At 44.9% G+C, this 20,690-nt stretch overlaps 1 protein-coding gene across 6 annotated transcripts in view; it reads left to right on the top strand.

Annotated features, from left to right (window-relative positions):
• Positions 1-20,690, top strand: part of ddc (dopa decarboxylase) — a 237,719-nt gene that overhangs the window by 209,978 nt on the left and 7,051 nt on the right. For 5 of the 6 annotated variants that reach the window (XM_085988120.1, XM_085988119.1, XM_085988122.1 and 2 more), the window contains 2 exons: positions 4,756-4,857; positions 13,422-14,228. In XM_085988120.1, coding sequence (XP_085844246.1) covers positions 4,756-4,857; positions 13,422-13,619 — 300 coding nt within the window. In that variant the 3' untranslated portion in view covers positions 13,620-14,228. Of the gene's footprint in view, positions 1-4,755; positions 4,858-13,421; positions 14,229-20,690 lie in introns of those variants that run through there. The other variant, XM_085988121.1, reaches the window with a different exon arrangement.

Raw genomic sequence — 20,690 nt, 5'->3', positions numbered from 1 at the left:
GACGCGAATGTTACCTGCCACTTATCAGTCCAAGCCTGAACGTCGTCCAGGTTTGTTGCATGCGGGCATGGACTTCTTCATTATCTGAGGAGTTGTGAATTGCGCTGAACACTGTGCAGTCATCAGCGAACATCCCCATTTCTGACCTTATGTTGGAGGGATGGTCATTGATGAAGCAGCTGAAGATGGTTGGGCCTAGGACATTGCCCTGAGGAACTCCTGCAGTGATGTCCTGGGGCTGTGATGATTGACTTTCAACCACCACAACCATCTTCCTTTGTGCTAGGTATGACTCCAGCCGATCCCCATTGACTTCAGATTTACTAGGGCTCCTTGATGCCACACTCAGTCAAATGCTGCCTTGATGTCAAGGGCAGTCACTCTCACCTCACCTCTGGAATTCAGCTCCTTTGTCCATGATTGGACCAAGGCTGTAATAAGGTCAGGAGACAAGTGGTCTTGGCGGAACCCAAACTGGGCATCAGTGAGCAGGTTATTGGTGAGTAAGTGCCGCTTGATAGCACTGTCGATGACACCTTCCATCACTTTGCTGATATTTGAGAGTAGACTGATGGGGCGGTAATTGGCCAGGTTTGATTTGTCCTGCTTTTTGTGGACAGGACATACCTGGGCAGTTTTCCACATTGTCGGATAAATGCCAGTGTTGCAGCTGTACTGGAACAGCTTGGCTGGAGGCGCAGCTAGTTCTGGAGCACAAGTCTTCAGCAGGATAGCCGGGAAGTTGTTGGGGCCCCATAGCCTTTGTTGTATCGAGTGAGCTCAGCTGTTTCTTGATATCACGTGGAGTGAATCGAATCGGCTGAAGACTGGCTTCTGTGATGGTGGGGACCTCAGGAGTAGGCTGATATGGATCATCCACTCGGCCCTTCTGGCTGAAGATGGTTGTCTTTTGCACTCACGTGCAATCAGCTGCTTCTTAATGTTATATGGAGTGAACCACATCAGCTAGACAATAGCATCTATAATGGTGTGGATCTTGGGAAGGGGCCAAGTGGAATCGTCTACCAGGTACTTTTGGTTGAAGGCATTTTACAAACACTTCAGCCTTCTCTTTTTGCTCCCACATGCTGGGTTTTGCCATTGTTGAAGATGGGCAAGGAGCCTCGTCCTTAGCTAACCACTTAGCTCTGTCTATTGCCTGCTGCATTTGGTGCTTACATGCAAGTAGTCCTGTATTGTAGCTTCACTAAGTTTCTACCTCATTCTCAGGTGGGACTGGTGCTGCTCCTGACACACCCTTCTACACTCTCCATTGAGCTGGGCTCCTGACTTAATGGTGATGGAGAAATGAGGGATGTGCCAGATCATACAGTTACACATTGTGGGGGTAGAGAACTCATGGATGCCCAGTTTTGGGCTGGTAGATTTGCCCTCATTTCATCAGACTTAGCACAGTGGCAATGCCACACTGCATGATGGACGATATCCTTACTGTAAAGACAAGACTTTGTCTTCACAAGGGCTGTGTGGTCATACTTACCAAAGCAATCATAGACAGATGTATCTGTGATGAGTATGTTCTTGAGGATGAAGTCAAGTAGATTATTCCCTCATGTTGGTTTCTTCACCAGCTGACCCAGGCCAACATTGGCAGTTATGGCCTTCAGGACTCAGCCAGCTTGCTCCCCCACCCAGAGTATATTCTGTACCTTTGCTTCCCTCAGTGCTTCCTCCAAGTGGAGTGCTACATGGAAAAGTTCAGGTTCATCAGTTGAGGGGGTTAGTAGATAGTAATCAGCAGGTTTCCTTGGCTTTGTTTGACCTGAAGCCATGGGATTTCATATGGTATGATTTGAGAGTGTTGTTTCCTGTTATTCTACTATTATTCCTTTCTTGCAGCCTCTCCTTACTCAGACTCAATTCTATCCTCTTCCATCCATCTGGTTCCACACTGTTACTTCTCCAACATGTTCTTTATGTACCATGTATCATCTATGAAGTGATGCCTCACTGCACATAATTTCTGCTGTTCAATCGCACCATGTGCTCCTTTAGATCGTTGATCAGCACTGTTTACAATAGGCCTGTCTGAACCCCAGGGGGTCAATTTTCATGTACGACGTACGTTAAGTCTAAGGCCTAGAAATTCGGTGGCGCCCCGTCTGAGGCGCCAAGCTCGCCTGGGTGCCGGAGGTTCCGCCCCAGAAGGAGCCGATTGCGCCAGCGTGATATTCAGTTTCAGCGCCCCAAACGGAAGCGGGGCGCTGCTCGAGGCACCCCGCGTCCCTCTTGGGGCGCTGAAACTGAATATTGCAGCGCAACGTGCCGCAGCGCCACATGCTGCGGCATGGCGTGCTGCGGTACAGCAGGCCTTCCTCCCCTTCTTAAAGGGGAGGGGCCTGCACCAGCACGATCAGAGATCACGAGTGCCGGCAAAAGAGCTCGGCGCCGAGGAGAGGTGCCGGGCTCTTGGGACACAGCCAGCACTGCCCGGGGGGCGGGCGGGGGGGGCTCAGGAGGCCGGCACGAGGTGCTGCTGGCAGGTGGCCAACAAAAAAAATGGCCGCCCCACACCTCCCCTTTAATTAGCGCCACTACCGCCGCAGGTCGACCTCCCTGAACCAGTCGCAGATTGCGACCGGCGTTACAACGGGGGGCGCGACCCAATATCGCGATCGGGGCAGTAGCGGGGCGCTGTGCACACCGATGACGTCATCGGTGGCGGCGCAGCACTACAGGCTAACTCCGCCATTAGCGCCCCGCTAAATTTCGCAGGGGGCGTGGCCAGTGGCGCTAAAGCCACTAAGTGCCCTCTTTGGGCGCTAACTGGTGGCGCAGCCCACCGAATTTCTAGGCCTAAGTGTTAAGAACTGGTGCTAATTTCTGTCTGGTGCTTTCTCCCTTACTCCTACTCAGTAAGACAAATCACCTAGCCCTGAAATCACCTCTGCCCCTGCTCTCTCCAAGCTCATTTTATTCATGAGACCCAGCTCCTGCTCCCTTGATCACATTCCCACCAAACGCTTGACCACTCAACTTCCCTTCCTGGCCTCATGTTGACTGACATTGCAAATGGAATCCTCTCCCCCGTAATTGTCATCACCCACCCCCATAAAAAACCCACCCTCAACACCCTTGTTATTAACTACTGTGCCATCTTCAACTTTCTTTTCCTCTCAAGTCAGCATGCCGAAGCCTCCCAGATCCATATCCATCTTTCCTGTGACTCTTTTTGAATCTCTCCAGTTAGGGTTCTGCCCCTCCCATAGCACTTAAGCAGGCCTTACCGAAATCACAAACGATATTGTCTGTGCATTATCTCTCTTCATTCTATCTGCCGCTTTCAACACATTTGGCTACACCAGTCACATCCAACACCTCTCCTCCGTTGCCCAGCTTGGTTGGACTGACCTCACTTGGTTCCACTCTTACATATCCAATTGTAGCCACAGCAGCTCTAACACTGACTTCTCTCCCACACCAGAATTATCAACTCTGGCGTCCTGCAAGGATCCATCCATGGTCACAGAAATCACAGAAACCCCACAGTGCAGATAGAGGCCATTTCGGCCCATCGAGCCTGCACCGACACATATCCCACCCGATCCCCGTAACCCCTACACCAACACATATCCCACCCTATCCCCGTAACCCCACGTATTTAATCCCCCTAACACTAAGGGTCAATTTATCATAGCCAATCAACCTAACCCGCACATCTTTGGACTGTGGGAGGAAACCGGAGCACCCGGAGGAAACCCACGCAAACACGGGGAGAATGTGCAAACTCCACACAGACAGTCACCCGAGGCCGGATTCGAACCCGGGTCCCTGGCGCTGTGAGGCAACAGTGCTAACCACTATGCCACCGTGCTGCCCGCCTCTTCCTCATTTGCATGCTACCGCTTGGTGACATCATTCGCAGAAATGGGGTTCGCTTCCACATGGATGTTGACAACACCCAGCTTTACCTCTCCACCACCTCTCTCGACACTTCCAATGCTTCTGCGTTGTCAGACTGCTTGTCCAGCACTCAGTCTCAGATGACCCACAATTTCCTCCATTTAAACACTGGGAAGACTGAAATCAATCTTTGGGAATCAGCCACTGTTGTAAGCTGAAGCAGACTCTTAACCTCGGTGTCCTCTTCAACCTCAAGATGAGCTTCTGACCCCATATCCTCTCCATCACAAAAATGATCTATTTTCACCTCAAAAGCATTACAGAAATTACTTTAAAAAACTGTTCAATTAATCTTTTTCAATGACCCTTTAAAGTACAATTCAGCCCCGAGCAATCCTGGATGCCAATGTATATGGGTGTTATTTGGAAAACAGTGTCAATTTAGCATAAAGGCCAGAAAAGACATGGGGCGCATTATTACAGCAGTCCATTTATTTGATTATTGTAAGGAAGCTCTTGCCTCGGCTGGCTAGAAATGTTGTTATGCCTTATGGTTCTCCATTGCTGGTTCTGTGCCCCAAGAATTGGTGCACACAGGGCATACACAAAAGGCAAGAGCCCCATGTCATAAAACTCCCTTGTGTATTTTATTGAAAATAAATCAATATCAAAGTTAAAAATATTGAAACAAAAATTTAATTCGATGTTGATAGTTGCACCTGGCCTGTATTTTGTCTTTTTTATAAATGTTCTCATTTTTAATTTATATAGACAGTGACAATGGTGGACAATTTTTGTTCCATTTTCTTCATCCTATTATTTATTTTTGCTGAAAAACATGTTTATCAAAAACTGGGGTCTCAACATCCATTTGTGTTGCGTTTGCTGCAGCAGGTGGATCTAGCACGAGAGTTCGAGAGTTTGGTACGTCAAGATGACCAGTTTGAGATTGTAAGCGACGTTGTGGTGGGACTGGTGTGCTTCAGACTGAAGGTATGTAAAAATACTGTTAAGATTAAGTACTCCACAGACACCCGCTATAAGGCATCTGTAGATTGAGGCATTCATATCTCAAGATGCCAGTGCATCAGAAGGTTGTGATTTACAAAGGAGACAGTAACAGTTGTGTCAACTACTTACGTTGGACTTGAGAGCTTTCATCCACAGCACTAAATGTAACGGTTAAACTGACAGTGGCACTTGATTTCTTCTCCACAGGTTATTTGCAGGCTACCTCAGGTTCCTGCTAAGTTGCCTGGATGTCCTGCACAGGCCGCTTACTGGCTTTTGAATAGGAGATTTTGCGCATGCACGAAATTTTGAATAGGCCACGCAGCCGTTAAAGGGATCGTGCACCAAAAAAAATTAGGGGGAACACTGGGGGCACATGTGCCACGTAAATCATTTTGCAGCTCAGCTGATGTGATGGACTATTTCAGGGAGTTGCACAATTAACCTTATTTCCCATGGATATTGCATGCCATTGAAAAAGAGGATAAGTTTTACAGATTTGCAGGATTTCTCCATGTCCATGGGGCCATTGACAAGACCCATGTAACCATCCCTGTCACTTTACTGAATCATAGTACACTCACTAATTGTGCAGGTTGTATGCAATGCCAAGCATATCATCAGGCAGGTGAAAGCATGCTACCTGGGAAGCTGCCATTAACATTTTTCATTTTAATGTAAAGATGTTCACCAGCCCAGGGCACAGTTCTGGTTGGCTACTTCCTACAGCAATAGCTCATGACCCCACTGCAGCACCTCCGATCAACTGGAATACAATGAATGCATTGTGCCACTAGGATAGTAGCCAAGCAAATGATTGGCATCCAGCACGGATTCCAATAGAGGCTAACAAAATGGAGGATGTACAGGCAATTATTGCTGCCGGCAGAATCGTCATTAGTGCTGCTGTTGAGGCATTAGGCATCAGATACAATATCTGCAAATCAAATCCAAAGCCTAAAGGCTCGATTCAGATACTTGGATTGATCAAGGGCGCAGACTAATGTAGTCCTGAATCGTTGCAGTTTACTGCATGCTTCATAATCTCGCCCCTAGAAAGGGTCTTCATCTAAACAGGCAGATGAAGGTAAACAGGAAGATCAAAGCCAGAAGGAAGCTGAAGCTTTCTAACAAAATAAAAATACAGGAGCCTGACAAGGACCTCATAAGCTGCAAGACAGCTAGAGGAGCTCCTAATAAGGGACAACTGCCACTAATATGATTTACTACCCACTATGTGTTCAAATATTTCCTCGTGATCTCCCATCAACACTTGAACACTCATTAAAGCTATCACATGCCTTTTCCTTAAAGAACCCTTCATACACTATCCCTCAGTATAAAATCTGCCATCCTAGTATTACAATGATTGTATTGTGGGTGTGAACATTCCAAAAAAAACACAAAACAAGTATCCCAAATTTGGAGGGACCAGATTGAGGAAAATAGTAAAAGTGACAAAGGAGGTATTAAATTGTATGTACATCAATGTCTGTAGTGTAACTACTGTAATAAGGTTGGTGAGCTGCAGACACAAGTTATCACATGGGATTATGACCTGGTTGCATTAACATGACTCAAACAAGGCCAGGAATGGGTTCTTAATATTCCTGGTTACCAAATATTCAGGAATAAGAGAGAAGGAAAGAGGAGGGGGCATGGCAGTATTGATTAAGGATGATGTTACAAGTTCTAAATAGAAAGGATACACTAGATGGTTCTAGGACTGAATCTGGTTGGCTTGAGTTACGGAACAGAAGGGGAGCTGTTACATTGGAACTCTATATAAAAAAAATTCCAGCAAACAGTGAGAAGGAGGAAATAGTTGAGCAAATTTGTTGGCAAATTTCAAAGGCATGCAACAAAAATACAGTAGTATTAGGAGACTTTAATTACCCTAATATAGACTGGGAAAACATAGTGCTATGGGTGGGGAAGCAGAGGAATTTCTGATGTGTACAGGAGAATTTTCTCAATCAGTATGTCCAACAAGGAATGAAGCAGTGTTGGATCTGGTTCTGGGAAATGAAATAGGGCAAGTGGAGGGTGTTATAGTAGGAGATCATCTAGCTAACAGTGACCACAACGTAATTCAGTTTACAGTAATTATGGAAAGAGACCAAAAAATATCGAAGGTAAAAATGCTCAACTTGGGAAGAGTAACCCCAGTTACACAGCCACAGATCCAGGAACGGCCACTAATATGAAGTAAAACTTACCTGAACCTACTCCTGAATTTTGCCGGTTAACAGAGATTTCCGGTTATTTAGCTGCTGGTAAATCAAGAGTTTCCTGCATAAGTTTCAATGTGGTCCCCTCTCATTCTTCTAAACTCTAGCGAATACAAGCCCAATCGACCCAATCTCTCGTCGTATGTCATTCCTGCCATCCCAGGTATCAGTCTGATGAATCTTCGCTGCACTCCCTCCAGGGCAAGAACATCCTTCCTCAGATAAGGCGACCAAAACTGCACACAATATTCAAGGTGTGGTCTCAGCAAGGCTCTGTACAACTGCAGCAAAACATCCTTGCTCCTGTACTTGAATCCTCTCGCTATGAAGGCCAACATACCATTTGCCTTCTTAACCGCCTACTGCACCTGCATGTTTACCTTCAGCGACTGGTGCACAAGGACACCCAGGTCTCGTTGTACTTCCCCTTTTCCCAATCTATTGCCGTTCAAATAATAATCTGCCTTCCTGTTTTTGCCACCAAAGTGGATACTCTCGCATTTATCCACATTATACTGCATCTGCCATGCATCTGACCAATTACCCAGCCTGTCCAAATCATACTGGAGTTTCTCGGCATCCTCCTCACAGCACACACGTCCACCCAGCTTTGTGTCATCTGCAAACCTGGAGATATTACATCTAGTTCCCTCGTCTAGATCATTTATATATATTGTGAAAAGCTGGGGTCCTAGGACCAATCCCTGCGGTACCCCACTAGTCACTGCCTGCCACTCGGAAAAAGACCCGTTTATTCCAACTCTTTGCTTCCTGTCTGCCAACCAGTTCTCTATCCAAGTCAGTACCTTACTTCCAATCCCATGTGCTTTAACTTTGCACGCTAATCTCTTATGCAGGACCTTATCGAAAGCTTTCTGAAAGTCCAAATACACCACATCCACTGGTTCTCCCTTATCTATTCTACCAGTTACCTCCTCAAAAAATTCCAGATGATTAGTCAAGCATGATTTACCTTTTGTAAATCCATGCAACTTTGTCCGATCCTGTCACTGTTTTCCAAGTGCTCTGCTATTACATCTTTTATAATGGACTCTAGCATTTTCCCCACTACCGATGTCAGGCTTACCGGTCGAAAATTCCCCGTTTTCTCTCTACCATCTTTTTTTGAATAGTGGGATTACGTTAGCTACCCTCCAATCCATAGGAACTGTTCCAGAGTCTATAGAATTTTAGAAGATGACCAGCAATGCATCTACTATTTCTAGGGCCACTTTGTTAAGTACCCTAGGATGTAGATCATCAGGCCCTGGGGATCTATCAGCCTTCAATCCCATCAATTTCCCTAACATCATTTCCCTACAAATACTGATTTCATTCAGTTCCTCCCTCTCATTAGACCCTATGTTCCCCGACATCTCTGGGAGGTTATTTGTGTCCTCCTTTGTGAAGACAGAACCAAAGTATGTATTTAATTGGTCTTCCATTTCTTTGTTCCCCATTATAAATTCCCCATATTCTGACTGCAAGGGACTTGCGCTTGACTTCACCAATCTTTTTCTCTTCACATATCTATAGAAGCTTTTACAGTCAGTTTTTATGTTCCCTGAAAGCTTACTCTCATACTCTATTTTCCCCATTAATTAATCCCTTTGTCCTCCTTTGTTGAATCCTAAACTGCTCCCGAACCTGTTTGCTGCTTTTTCTGGCCAACTTATGTCCTCTCCTTGGATCTTATGCTATCCCTAATTTCCCTTGTTAGCCACGGTTGAGTCACCTTTTTTGTTTTATTTTTATTCTGTAGTTCATCCATGCGATCTTTAAATGTTTGCCATTGCCTATCCACAATCAACCCTTTAAGTAAAGTTCCCCAATCCATCCTAGCCAACTTGCGCCTCATACCATCGTAGTTTCCTTTATTTAAATTCAGGACCCTGGTCTCCAAGTCAAACACTTCACTCTCCATCTTAATGAATAATTCTATCATACTATGATTGCTCTGCTCCAAGGGGCCTCGCACAACAAGATTGCTAATTAATCCCCTCTCATTACATAATACCCAGCCTAAGATGGCCTGATCTGTAGTTGGTTCCTCGACATATTGGTCCAGGAAACCATCCTTTATACACTCTAGGAATTCCTCCTCCACAGTATTGTTACTAATTTGGTTAGCCCAATCTATATGTAGACTAGCAGGGGGAGCCCGGCGTTGCCAGGGCAGTTTAGAGGGCCGCGCGGTTGACAGCCGGCCGCTGCCCCGCTTTGTGTCTTGGGCTGCGCGGTTGACGGCCGGCCGCTGCCGGTCCCCCGCTGTGTGTCTCAGACCGAGCGGTTTAGAGGCCCGGGCTGAGTGACCCCAACTCACCTCCCGCTAGGCGGGCCGACGCAGTTGAGGAAAAGCAGGGGAAAAAATGGCGGCGAAGTTTCGGGAGGCTGCAGGATTAGGTCCCGCCTGTGACGCACTGATTGGTCAACCATCAGGTCACTGAACTGTAGGATTGGTCAACCATCATGTCACTCAACGCTAATGAGCGGTAGGATTGGTCAACCGCTAATGAGCGGATTTTTGAACTTTTTTTGTATACTGTCCGAACAATTTTTGTCTGACCAAAAAGTAAATATGTCTATGACACTCCCCTGATCATCAGCTTTCTTTTGATATAACATATGTGTAGGTACGCTCTATATTGAGTGTATAGCGGACAGACATACAGACAGCGGAGACAGACAGACATACTGCTTTATTATATATAATATATAGATAGAAGATAGATTAAAGTCACTCATGATAATTGCTGTGCCCTTATTGCACACGTCTCTAATTTCCCGTTTAATGCCATCCCCAACCTCAGCATTACTGTTTGGGGGTCTGTATACAACTCCCACTAACATTTTCTGCCCCTTGGTATTTCTCAGCTCTACCCATACAGATTCCACATCATCAGAGCTAATATCCTTCCTTACTAGTGTGTTAATTTCCTCTTTAACCAGCAATGCTACCCTACCTCCTTTTCCTTTCTGCCTGTCATTCCTGAATATTGAATACCCCTGGATGTTGAATTCCCAGCCTTGGTCACCCTGTAGCCATGTCTCCGTAATCCCAATTATATCATATCCGTTTACATCTATTTGCGCAGCTAATTCATCCACCTTATTACAAATGCTCCTTGCATTAAGGCACAAAGCCTTCAGGCTTATTTTTATTTTTTTTGAACACTCTTAGACCTTTTAGAATTATTTACTGTGGCCATGTTTGATTTACACCCTTGATTTCTCTGACTGCCACTTTTGCTTTTCTCCTTCCTGTCTTTTGCTTCTATCCTTGCTTCCCTTTCCTCTGCCTCCCTGCACAGGTTCCCAACACCCTGCCATTTTAGTTGAACCCCCCGCAACAGCACTAGCAAACACTCCCCCTAGGACATTGGTCCCAGTCCTGCCCAGGTGCAAACCGTCCGGTTTGTACTGGTCCCACCTCCCCCAGAACCGGTTCCAATGTCCCAGGAATTTGAATCCCTCCCCCTTGCACCATTCCTCTAGCCACGTATTCATCTGAAATATCTTTCTAGTTCTACTCTGACTAGCACGTGGCACTGGTAGCAATCCTGAGATTACTACCTTTGAGGTGTTATTTTTAAATTTACCTCCTAACTCCCTATATTCAGCTTTTAGGACCTCATCCTGGTTTTTACCTATATCGTTGGTACCTAGATGCACCACGACAACTGGCTGTTCACCCTCCCCCTCCAGAATGTCCTGCAGCTGCTCCGAGACGTCCTTGACCCTTGCACCAGGGAGGCAACATACCATCCTGGAGTCTCATTTGTGGCCGCAGAAATGCCTATCTATTCCCCTTACAATAGAATCCCCTATCACTATAGCTCTCCCGCTCTTTTTCCTCCCGTCCTGTGCAGCAGAACCACCCATGGTGCCAGGAAGTTGGCTGCTGCTGCCTTCCCCCGATAAGCCATCTACCTCAACAATATCAAAAGCGGTATATATGTTTGAGAGGGGGATGGCCACAGGGGACCCCTGCACTACCTGCCTGCGCCTACTACTCTGCCTGGCGGTCACCCATTCCCTTCCTGCATGTGCAGCCTTTATCTGCGGTGTGAACAACTGATTAAACATGATATCCACGATGTCCTCAGCATCGCAAATGCTCCAGTATGTATCCATTCGCAGCTCCAGCGCCACAATGCAGTCTGCCAGTAGCTGCAGCTGGATACACTTCCCACACACGGTCGTCAGGGACACAGGAACTGTCCCTGATTTCCCACATAGTGCAGGAGGAGCATGCCACGGGGCCGAGCTGTGCTGCCATTACTTACCCTTTCATTAATTTAAATTAAATCAAAGCCACTAATTACACTACAATTAAATGATATACTCAAGGGCCCTTGTTTACTAGCACGCCCCGCTACACAACAGAGACCTTAGAAACTATAACCACAAAAATTAAGACATTCTGAACTTTATAAACTATTAACCTTAACTGTCAAACTATAGAGTAGTATAAATACTCACCTGGCTGTACTCACCCAATCAGCTGCTTCCTCTTGCCCACGTCACTTTTTGAATCGTGGCGTGGCTCTGGAACGCCGCCGCCGGTCTGCGAGATTGACCGGCCTTTGGAAAAAAAACCCCGCGAAAATTAGTTTAAACACTCACTACTCTCCTGCTGCTCCTGACACCGGCCTCTTCCTACAGGGTGAAAAGTTAGGAAAAACAAAGGCGAAGCAAGGGAGCTCCTCCTTCCACTCCTCACCTGACTTCCTGACTCACCCAACTCGCAGCACTCTATTGAAACCGCACTCAGTGTGGCATCAAGGAGCTCTAGTAAAACTGAAGTCAATGGGAATCAGGAAGAAAACGTTCCACTGGCTGGAGTCATACCTAGCACAAAGGAAGATGGTTGTGGTAGTTGAAGGTCAATCATCACAGCCCCAGGACATCGCTGCAGGAGTTCCTCAGCGCAGTGTCCTAGGCCCAACCATCTTCAGCTGCTTCATCAATGACTGTCCCTGCAACAGGTCAGAAATGGGGATGTTCGCTGATGATTGCAGTGTTCAGCGCCATTCACAACTCCTCAGATATCGAAGCATTCCATGCCCGCATGCAACAAAACCTGGACTACGTTCAGGCTTGGGCTGATAAGTGGCAAGTAACATTCACGCCACACAAGTGCCGGGCAATGACTATCTCCAACAAGCAAGAGTCTAACCACCTCCCCTTGACATTCAATGGCACTACCATCGCCGAATCCCCCACCATCAACATCCTGGGGGGGTCACCAGTGACCAGAAACTTAACTGGACCAACCACATAAATACTGTGGCAACAAGAGCAGGTCAGAGGCTAAGTATTCTGCGGCGAGTGTCTCACCTCCCAACTCCCCAAAGCCTTTCCACCATCTACAAGGCACAAGTAAGGTGTGTGACTACTCTCCACTTGCTTGGATGAGTGCAGCTCCAACAACACAAGAAGCTTGACACCATCCAGGACAAAGCAGCCCATTTGATTGGCACCTTATCCACCACCTTAAACATTCACTCCCTCCACCACCGGCGTACCGTGGCTGCAGTGTACACCATCTACAAGATGCACTGCAGCAACTCGCCAAGGCTTCTTCGGCAGCACCTCCCAAACCCGCGACCTCTTCCACCAAGAAGGACAAGGGCAGCAAGCGTATGGGAACACCACCATCTCCAAAGTTCTCCTCCAAGTCACACAGCATCCTGACTTAGAAGTATATCGCTGATCCTTCATCGTCGCTTGGTCAAAATCCTGGAACTCCCTACCTAACAGTACTATTGGGAGTACCTTCATCACACGGATTGCAGCGGTTCAAGAAGGCGGCTCACCACCACCACCTTCTCAAGGGCAATTAGGGATGGGCAATAAATGCTGGCCTTGCCAGCAACGCCCCGATCCCATGAGCAAATTTAGAAAAACGAGTGGCAAGTGGGTCAGTAACCAGAGGTCATAGATTTAAAATTATTGACAAAAGATCTAGAGGGGAGATGAGGAGAATTTTTTTCACTCAGTTGTCGGGATCCGGCATGCTCTACCTAAAAAGGTGGTGGAAGCGGATTCCATCAATAATTTTAAAAGGGAGTTAGATTGGTACTTGAGGATGAGGAACTTATAGGGTTACAGACAAAAAGCGGGGGTGTGGGACTAAGCACAATGGTTCTTTCAAAGAGCCAGCAAAGGCACAACGGGCCAAATGACCTCCTTCTGTGCTGTAGCCTTATGATTCTGATTCTAATTTGAAAAGTTTGCAGTAAATTAAAATAAACACATTGTTATAAGTAAAAACTTTTTTTCAAATCTTTCTGGTGTATTTCATTTTTTTAGGGCTCAAACGAGCTAAATGAAAAACTCATTAAAAGAATAAACGAAATGAGAAAGATTCACATTGTGCCATGTGAACTTCGAGACAAGTTTGTCCTCCGTTTTGCTATATGTGCACGTACAGTCGAAAGTAAACACATTCAATATGCCTGGCAGAACATAAAGGAGATTGCCACTGACATTCAAGCAGGCCGTCAATAATGCGCGTCTTGTGTAAAGAAGTACATGTACGCTGTAATGTATAATTGTGCTAAATTAAAGCATTTAAATTTTATTTCTGTGAATAATCTGACGTCATGTTGATTTTGCTGACCAGAGAATAATGTAGACCAATAATCCCTGTGCACTAAATCAAGTATAATTCTTAAATAACTTGTGATTGTGTATTTTGCTGTGTAAATTTTATTTTGATTACTTGATAAAAGCGTATTCAACAAATAACATTGTGTATTGAAAAATACATTAAGTTATTGCTATTCGTTTTGGGTCTCACACCATCGTCACGCTATATATTTTGAACTTGTGTGTCAGACTGCTGTATTAAGTGAGTGCCGCTCCTTACATCCTCAAGAGCGTTCACACTCAACCTAACATCTAGCCTGGTTGTTTGATGGCGCACCCAGGATAATAAAGAGCTACTGGTTCAATCCCATCCTTGCATTTTTAAGCAGCTGAAAGACAGGTGTTTTTTTTAATTGCAATCCAAATTTATTGAATAACTGAACAATTAACAGTAATGTAATATACATTTACACTACATGTTAGACTATGCTTGTATTATGAAAAATAAATGGTTCGCAAACTCTAAAATGAACTATACTTTATATATTCACTTGTGTGTATAACATTTAATTTCATATTCTGACCAACTACTTAATTGTCAAGTTATCTGATTCTCATCAAAGCTACTAGACAGACCATGGTCTAGAAATTCAACATTGCTAAAAACCTGCCGTACCACTGCAGGCAGGTGGTAACAGCCGCTGAAATGGACGGTGCTGGCAGGATCAATAAATTGGCGCTGGTGACTAATTAACATTAGTCTAGCGCTAAACTCACTATGCAATGCCGTTATGGTGGTATCAGTCCCGACGGGAGGCCCCAATGTAGCGTAGATGTAGCATCATTGCAGCAAGAACAGCCTTCTCTTAAAGCAAGGCTGTCATTTCAGAAGGCAATGTAAAAATAGGCAGTTTTTAGCACTTACAGCTCAACTGCCTTCTGGAAAAAAAATTAGCATTAAAAAGAATTGCCAATTGTGAGTCTTCAGCTCTTAAAGCTGAATTGCCATCCATACCTAAAAAAGATAAAAGTGCTTCAGCACTAACAAATGGCTCAGCCAGCCAGGGAAGGGGCATTCAGGGTCTTGCATGCAGCACTCCATCTTTGTGCAGGGCCCCCCACGACCTGGCTCGTGTCCAAAGAAGCTTCGTGACCTCAGGCCAGGGGTCAAAGTCAGTGACTGCATCTTCAAAAGCCGTCTCCTACCAACTGCACCACCGGCCTCACACACTTCTAAATGCACAACTCTTTTCCGCTACCCCCCCCCCAGTAACTCACCTACCAACAATCTATACCAAACATGAGACACACCTCCCATTCCTAGCTTCACCTCATCCTCTTGGAGGAGACGGTGCTGGCCATTCTTGGCAGGCTGAGCACTTGGCCAGCAGCGGGGCTGAAAGGATACAAGATGCTGGTATCCTCATACGTTATCCTCCTTCTCGCATGCACCCGCACCTCTTGCTTTCCCACCCTCCCCTCACAATTCCATCTTTGTGCCTTCCTCATTTCACACACCCAAGAAATGCAGCGTGCCCAGCCAGTGGTTGACTAAGGAGAGTGAAAAAGAAACACTGTTGCTCGATTTCACACTCCCAACCACCAGCTCAAGATCGACCTGCAAGGCCATTTGCAGTGTCCCCCGCTGAAAATCAGAAGCCTTCCACTAGCCATGTTGCAGCCACTGGGGTAGCACTGTGTGACATCAGTAGGATAGGCAAAGGCACACACAAGACAGCCATTAAGGGAATGCATTAGGGTGATTAGTTGATTTCTTGATGTCATATTGGATGGATAGATCTATATGGATAGTATAAAGGTGGATTGGAAAGTTTGCTTTGTGGTGGCTTTTAATTTCAGCATTGTGGCCAAGAGGACACTGTGATGGTCAGTAACAGAAGGAAGGTAAGGTGTGGGACAAATGTTGAAAGGGAAATTGGGGTTATGGTCACTGGCAAGTAGATGATTCCGTCCTGGATATCCTGGCCAGAAAGGGGCCATCTGAGTTGCATCCTTCCATCTGCATCTTCCTCTTCCCTCTGCAAGCAGATGCTGTAAATACTCATGTGAGGCAGCATCTCGACCCGAGACGTGAATGGTTGCTGCCTGACCGGCTGAGTATTTACAGCATTGTCTTTTCTCCAAGGCCTTCCTTTACCATCCGAGGCCTTGCAAGCATCCAGCAGCACTCCCTGCACACTTGAAAAAACTTTTAACATATATTGCACCAAGCCACTACTTCAATAAAATTTTAAAAATACAGTCGAAAAGTTTAAATGCAAACTTGCCTGAAAGATGTGTCCCTTTAAGAAGTGTTGACGGCATCTCTGCTGCATGCTCATTTTTCAGTGAGCTTTATTTCCTTTCCTCCACTTTCTGTACAGATTTTTATAGCTTATGCTCCACATAAATGCAAAAAAAAACCCTCAATGTAGCAACCGTTTCCTTTGAACTTTTCATGGACAACAAATACTTTATGGACAAAATCCTAAAATGCTTCCATTTCCAGCCTTGTATAGCTTTTAACATTACTTGGATTTGTCAGGATGTATCCCCTTACGCTGTGCAAACAGGCCCTGCACCGGCCTGTTTACATCAGCCGTAAAATTTTCAGGTGTAATTGCCATTAGCCACTCCTTCAGCCACATTGCCTCTGCCCCTCTTGGACTTCCGTCTTTGGCATCTCCGCTTCACCATCTCCTCCCATATTCAAAAACATCCTTCAGAACATTCTCTTCAACTGTGCTTTTGCCACTTCTAACTATTTCACTTGCTTTCTTTTCTTTCCCCCCTCCCAATGTTAACTCACCACCTATTGTTCTACAAATTCTCAGATGTCACGTTGTATGTAAAGAGTGCTACATACAAAGAATGTCAAACATAATGGTTCAATGACTAATATCACCCAAGTGTACTATGACTTCCATTCTTTGTATGTTATGTTAATTACTTACCAGGTCAAGACGTGTGCATCCTGCTAAAACTTCCCTGATGCACTGGGTCATGAAGCAGTCGCACATTATGTTTATTAACCTGGATTCTGCATCATTTGAAGATTCCCAATTTACATATGCTCGATTAAAATTCCCATTAAAATAACATAAGAAATAGGAGCAGGAGTAGGCCATTTGGCCCCTCGAGCCTGCTCCGCCATTCAATAAGATCATAGCTGATCTGATCTTGGCCTCAACTCCACTTTCCTGCACGCTCCCCATAGCCCTCGATTCCCCTATAGTTCAAAAATCTGTCCATCTCCACCTTAAATATATTCAATAACCCAGCCTCCACAGCTCTCTGGGTAGAGAATTCCAAAGATTCATGACCCTCAGAGAAGAAATTCCTCCTCATCTCCATTTTAAAAGGGTGCCCCCTTATTCTGAAACTATGCCCCCTAGTTCTAGATTCCCCCACGAGGGGAAACATCCTCACTGCATCCACCCCATCAAGCCTCCTCAGAATCTTATACGTTTCAATAAGATCATTCTTCTAAATTCCAATGAGTATAGGCCCAACCTGCTCAACCTTTCTTCATAAGACAACCCCTTCATCTCAGGAATCAATCTGGTGAACCTTCTCTGAACTGCCTCCAATGCAAGTATGTCACTCCTTAAATAAGGAGACCAAAACTGTACGCAGTACTCCAGGTGCAGTCTCACCAATGCCCTGTAGTTGTAGCAAGACTTCCCTACTTTTATACTCCATCCCTCTTGCAATAAAGGCCAACATTCCATTTGCATTCCTGATTACTTGCTGTACCTGCATGCTAACTTTTTGTGTTTCATGTAAAAGGACCCCCAGATCCCTCTGTACCACAGCATTTTGTAGTCTCCATTTAAATATTAATTTGCTTTTTTATTCTTCCTACCAAAGTGGATAACCTCATTTTCCCACATTATACTTTCTATCCCTTTGCAGATTCTGTGTCCTCCTCACAACTTGCTTTCCCACCTATCTTTGTATCATCAGCAAATTTGGCTACATTATACTCGGTCTCTTCATCCAAATCATTAATATAGATTGTAAATAGTTGAGGCCCCAGCACTGGTCCCTGTGGCACCCCACCAGTTACAGTTTACCAACCTGAAAATGACCCATTTATCCCGACTCTTCTTTGTATTCATGTTAATATATTACCCCCAACCCAGTGAGCTCTTATCTTGTGCAGTAAACTTTTGTGGCATCTTATCGTTGTGGGAGAACCTTTCCTTATCTATTCATAGAGCAATGGAGCTTGTTTTTTATTTTAATCTCGTGGTCTGCACCATATCCATTGTTAACTTTATCATTTTCGCATTAAAAATGTCTCACCGTCTTTTCTAAACACTCTTGTACGTTGCATCAGTTACCATCCTCTGATGGTGGCCATGAATTCCTAACTACATTGTAGCTTCCTGCTGGTACAACAGCTTCAAATTCAAGTATTTTATTCCTAATGCCTTTAGCAGTCCTGTAAACACCCCTTTTTTGTCGGCTTAACTGTTCTGATCAGTAATTGCTGAAACAGTTGATCCGCTTCTCACAAACACATTTGCTTGCATCTTTAGTCAGCTGACTGTATTAACTTCAAGCACTTTTGAAGTATAGTCACTGTTGTAATGTAAGAAAATGTAACAGCATATTTGTGCACAGAGAATCTGTTGAAGGTTAAATATTAACCAGGACAGCAGAGCTTGAGATTGTGATAGGTGATATATAAAAACAAGTTCTTGTAGTAGTTTCCATCCTAGAATTCAGAGCTGTGTGCTACAACGTTGGAGAAATTCGGAGTTGTAAGTTCACAGTCAAGATGTTTAGCTGCTTAAAAAGCATAAATTGAGTGTCCAGATCAAGAACATTATTAACCAGGACAGCAGAGGAACTCCCCTGCTCTTCGAATAGTGCCATGGGATCTTATGTCCACCTGAGGGGGTGGAAAAGGTCTTAGGGACACTTCCTCAGTACTGCACTGAAATGACAGCCTGGAACATGGGGTGGGACGACAACTTGCAACCTTCTAACTCAGAGGCGACAATGCTACGACTGAGTCAAGGCTGCACATAGCACATATACCATTCTACAGCTCTTCCTCTGCATCCTCCGTGTTCATTCATCACACACTATTTTAATTAATTCTTTCCCAGGACCTCAAAACTCAAACTCCTTGGTCTAGAAATTCAGCCGATCAGTGGCCATTTTTTGGCACCAAACGGCCTCCTAAGCCTCCAACATGGCAGGCAGAAAGTGCACGCTCATCATGAGTCGGAAGTGCGCCGCCTACCATATTTATAAAGGCCAAAAAAAAAATCGGTGTGCATTGATTAGGAACTATGTATATGCAAGATTGGTTTGCCCAGAGACAGAAAGCTGGACTCAGGAAAGCCAGGTATACAACTGGCCTAACAGATAGCCCTTAGGTTTTAAAATATACTTACCTGAATGTGGAGCTGGGAGAACGCAGGCCACTGCTGTCTCTCCCTACCTCCACTCCGATCGTCGTCGCTGCCACTACCGCCTGACCCAGTCATGCCCTTCATCACTTAGCTGAGGGCCGCTACTGATTTCGCAGCGACCCGATCTTCAATCCCGCTTCACAGATGAAATAACCGTTATTGTCTGAAGCTCATTAGTAATATAAGGCCTGAGGTCCAATATTGGGTGCGTCTCGGGTCTCACCATTTAGGAGTAGGGATCGCACCCAGCGCCTGAATTTCGAGGCCTTTATCTCACTCAGCCTTCCCTTTCTTCTAAAATCTACAAGTTTTAAAACCTAAAAACTCACAATCACCTAATCTTCTCTTTTCAATCTTGGGTGGTGTCCTGCATTATGGGCCTAGGCTCATAAGTTTTCTCAATAATGCTGTAAGCAAAAAAAAATTGTAAGATTTTAAATTTGATTAAGTATCTTGAGAATGACTAACTCATCATTCAAATGGTAACGTCATTGCTAAGTGTAGTAACTGTACACTCTTCATAATGGCCCGGATTTTGTAGTAGGTATACCGGTTAGGCCATCAGCGCTCACCGTTATTAAGGAGTAAATTGGACAGCAACTTCTGGTGTCTGCACACGTGCAGTTAAACACAAATCAGGAAGTTGTTGTCTTATGTGCCACAAGCTTCACTACACCGGTACCTCGCAGAGAGATTCAGCATGCAAACATATGAAGGGCGTGAAGTTCCAGTACTTACCCACTAAACACGCCAGAAAAAGTTAGGGCTTGTCCATTCAAGTACAAGTGAATTTTTAACAGTGTGATAGGTCTTACTACCAAACAACCTCTCTGGCACTGAAAATTTACTTTTACAAGCGTCGAGTCTCATTCCTTCAGATTTTAATTACTGTTGGATTTTTTTTTTAATTAAAATTTGTTTTAATTTTTTTATCTCTCGCTTTTAATCCCATCTTTCTTTCCCTCTCTCTATTTTGCATTTTGTACATGAATTTGCAATTAAATATTCTTACACTTCCTGGTTTAAACTCTGCATGCCTCAGTAAGGATTCTTTAATCCGATTGGTTGAGGAGACACGCTGTTTGCCCTGTTCACCCAGATCCCCTGTAGAGGATGGCGCACTGTATCAGACTCCCGATGACCGCAAGTTGCTGCTCAAAAGCTCACGATAAATCTGTAGGCAGCTGTAAGCGTTGAGTGGCGGGTGCCATTCGTTCGCCGCTGACCACAAATTCCAGGCCATTATCTCTGCCTCTCTCCCTGCCCGCCCATCCCCCCCACCCCAAAAAAGAGAACCTGAAACTACATTATATACTGCTAAGTACCGAGTTGAAATTAAATCTTCTGCAATTCTAACTTATTAGTGCTGTTATTCTACAGCAAGTTTTCCTGTGTACAGTTGGCTTTCAAAGAGGAAACACAAAAGATAGGAGGAAAACAGTTAAAAAACTCATTAAAGAAAAACACAAGGGTGAATGTTGAAATTAAAAATAATTGTAACCATATTAAAGACAGTGAGAAATGCTCTTCCATTAATCAAACCAGTCAATCGGACAATTTA

The sequence above is a fragment of the Somniosus microcephalus genome, chromosome 5, assembly GCF_052327205.1.
Source record: "Somniosus microcephalus isolate GS21.2 chromosome 5, FLI_Smic_1.0, whole genome shotgun sequence".
Taxonomy (NCBI): domain Eukaryota; kingdom Metazoa; phylum Chordata; class Chondrichthyes; order Squaliformes; family Somniosidae; genus Somniosus; species Somniosus microcephalus.
The sequence above is the reverse complement of the archived record's forward strand: the minus strand, read 5'-3'. Positions and strand labels throughout refer to the sequence as shown.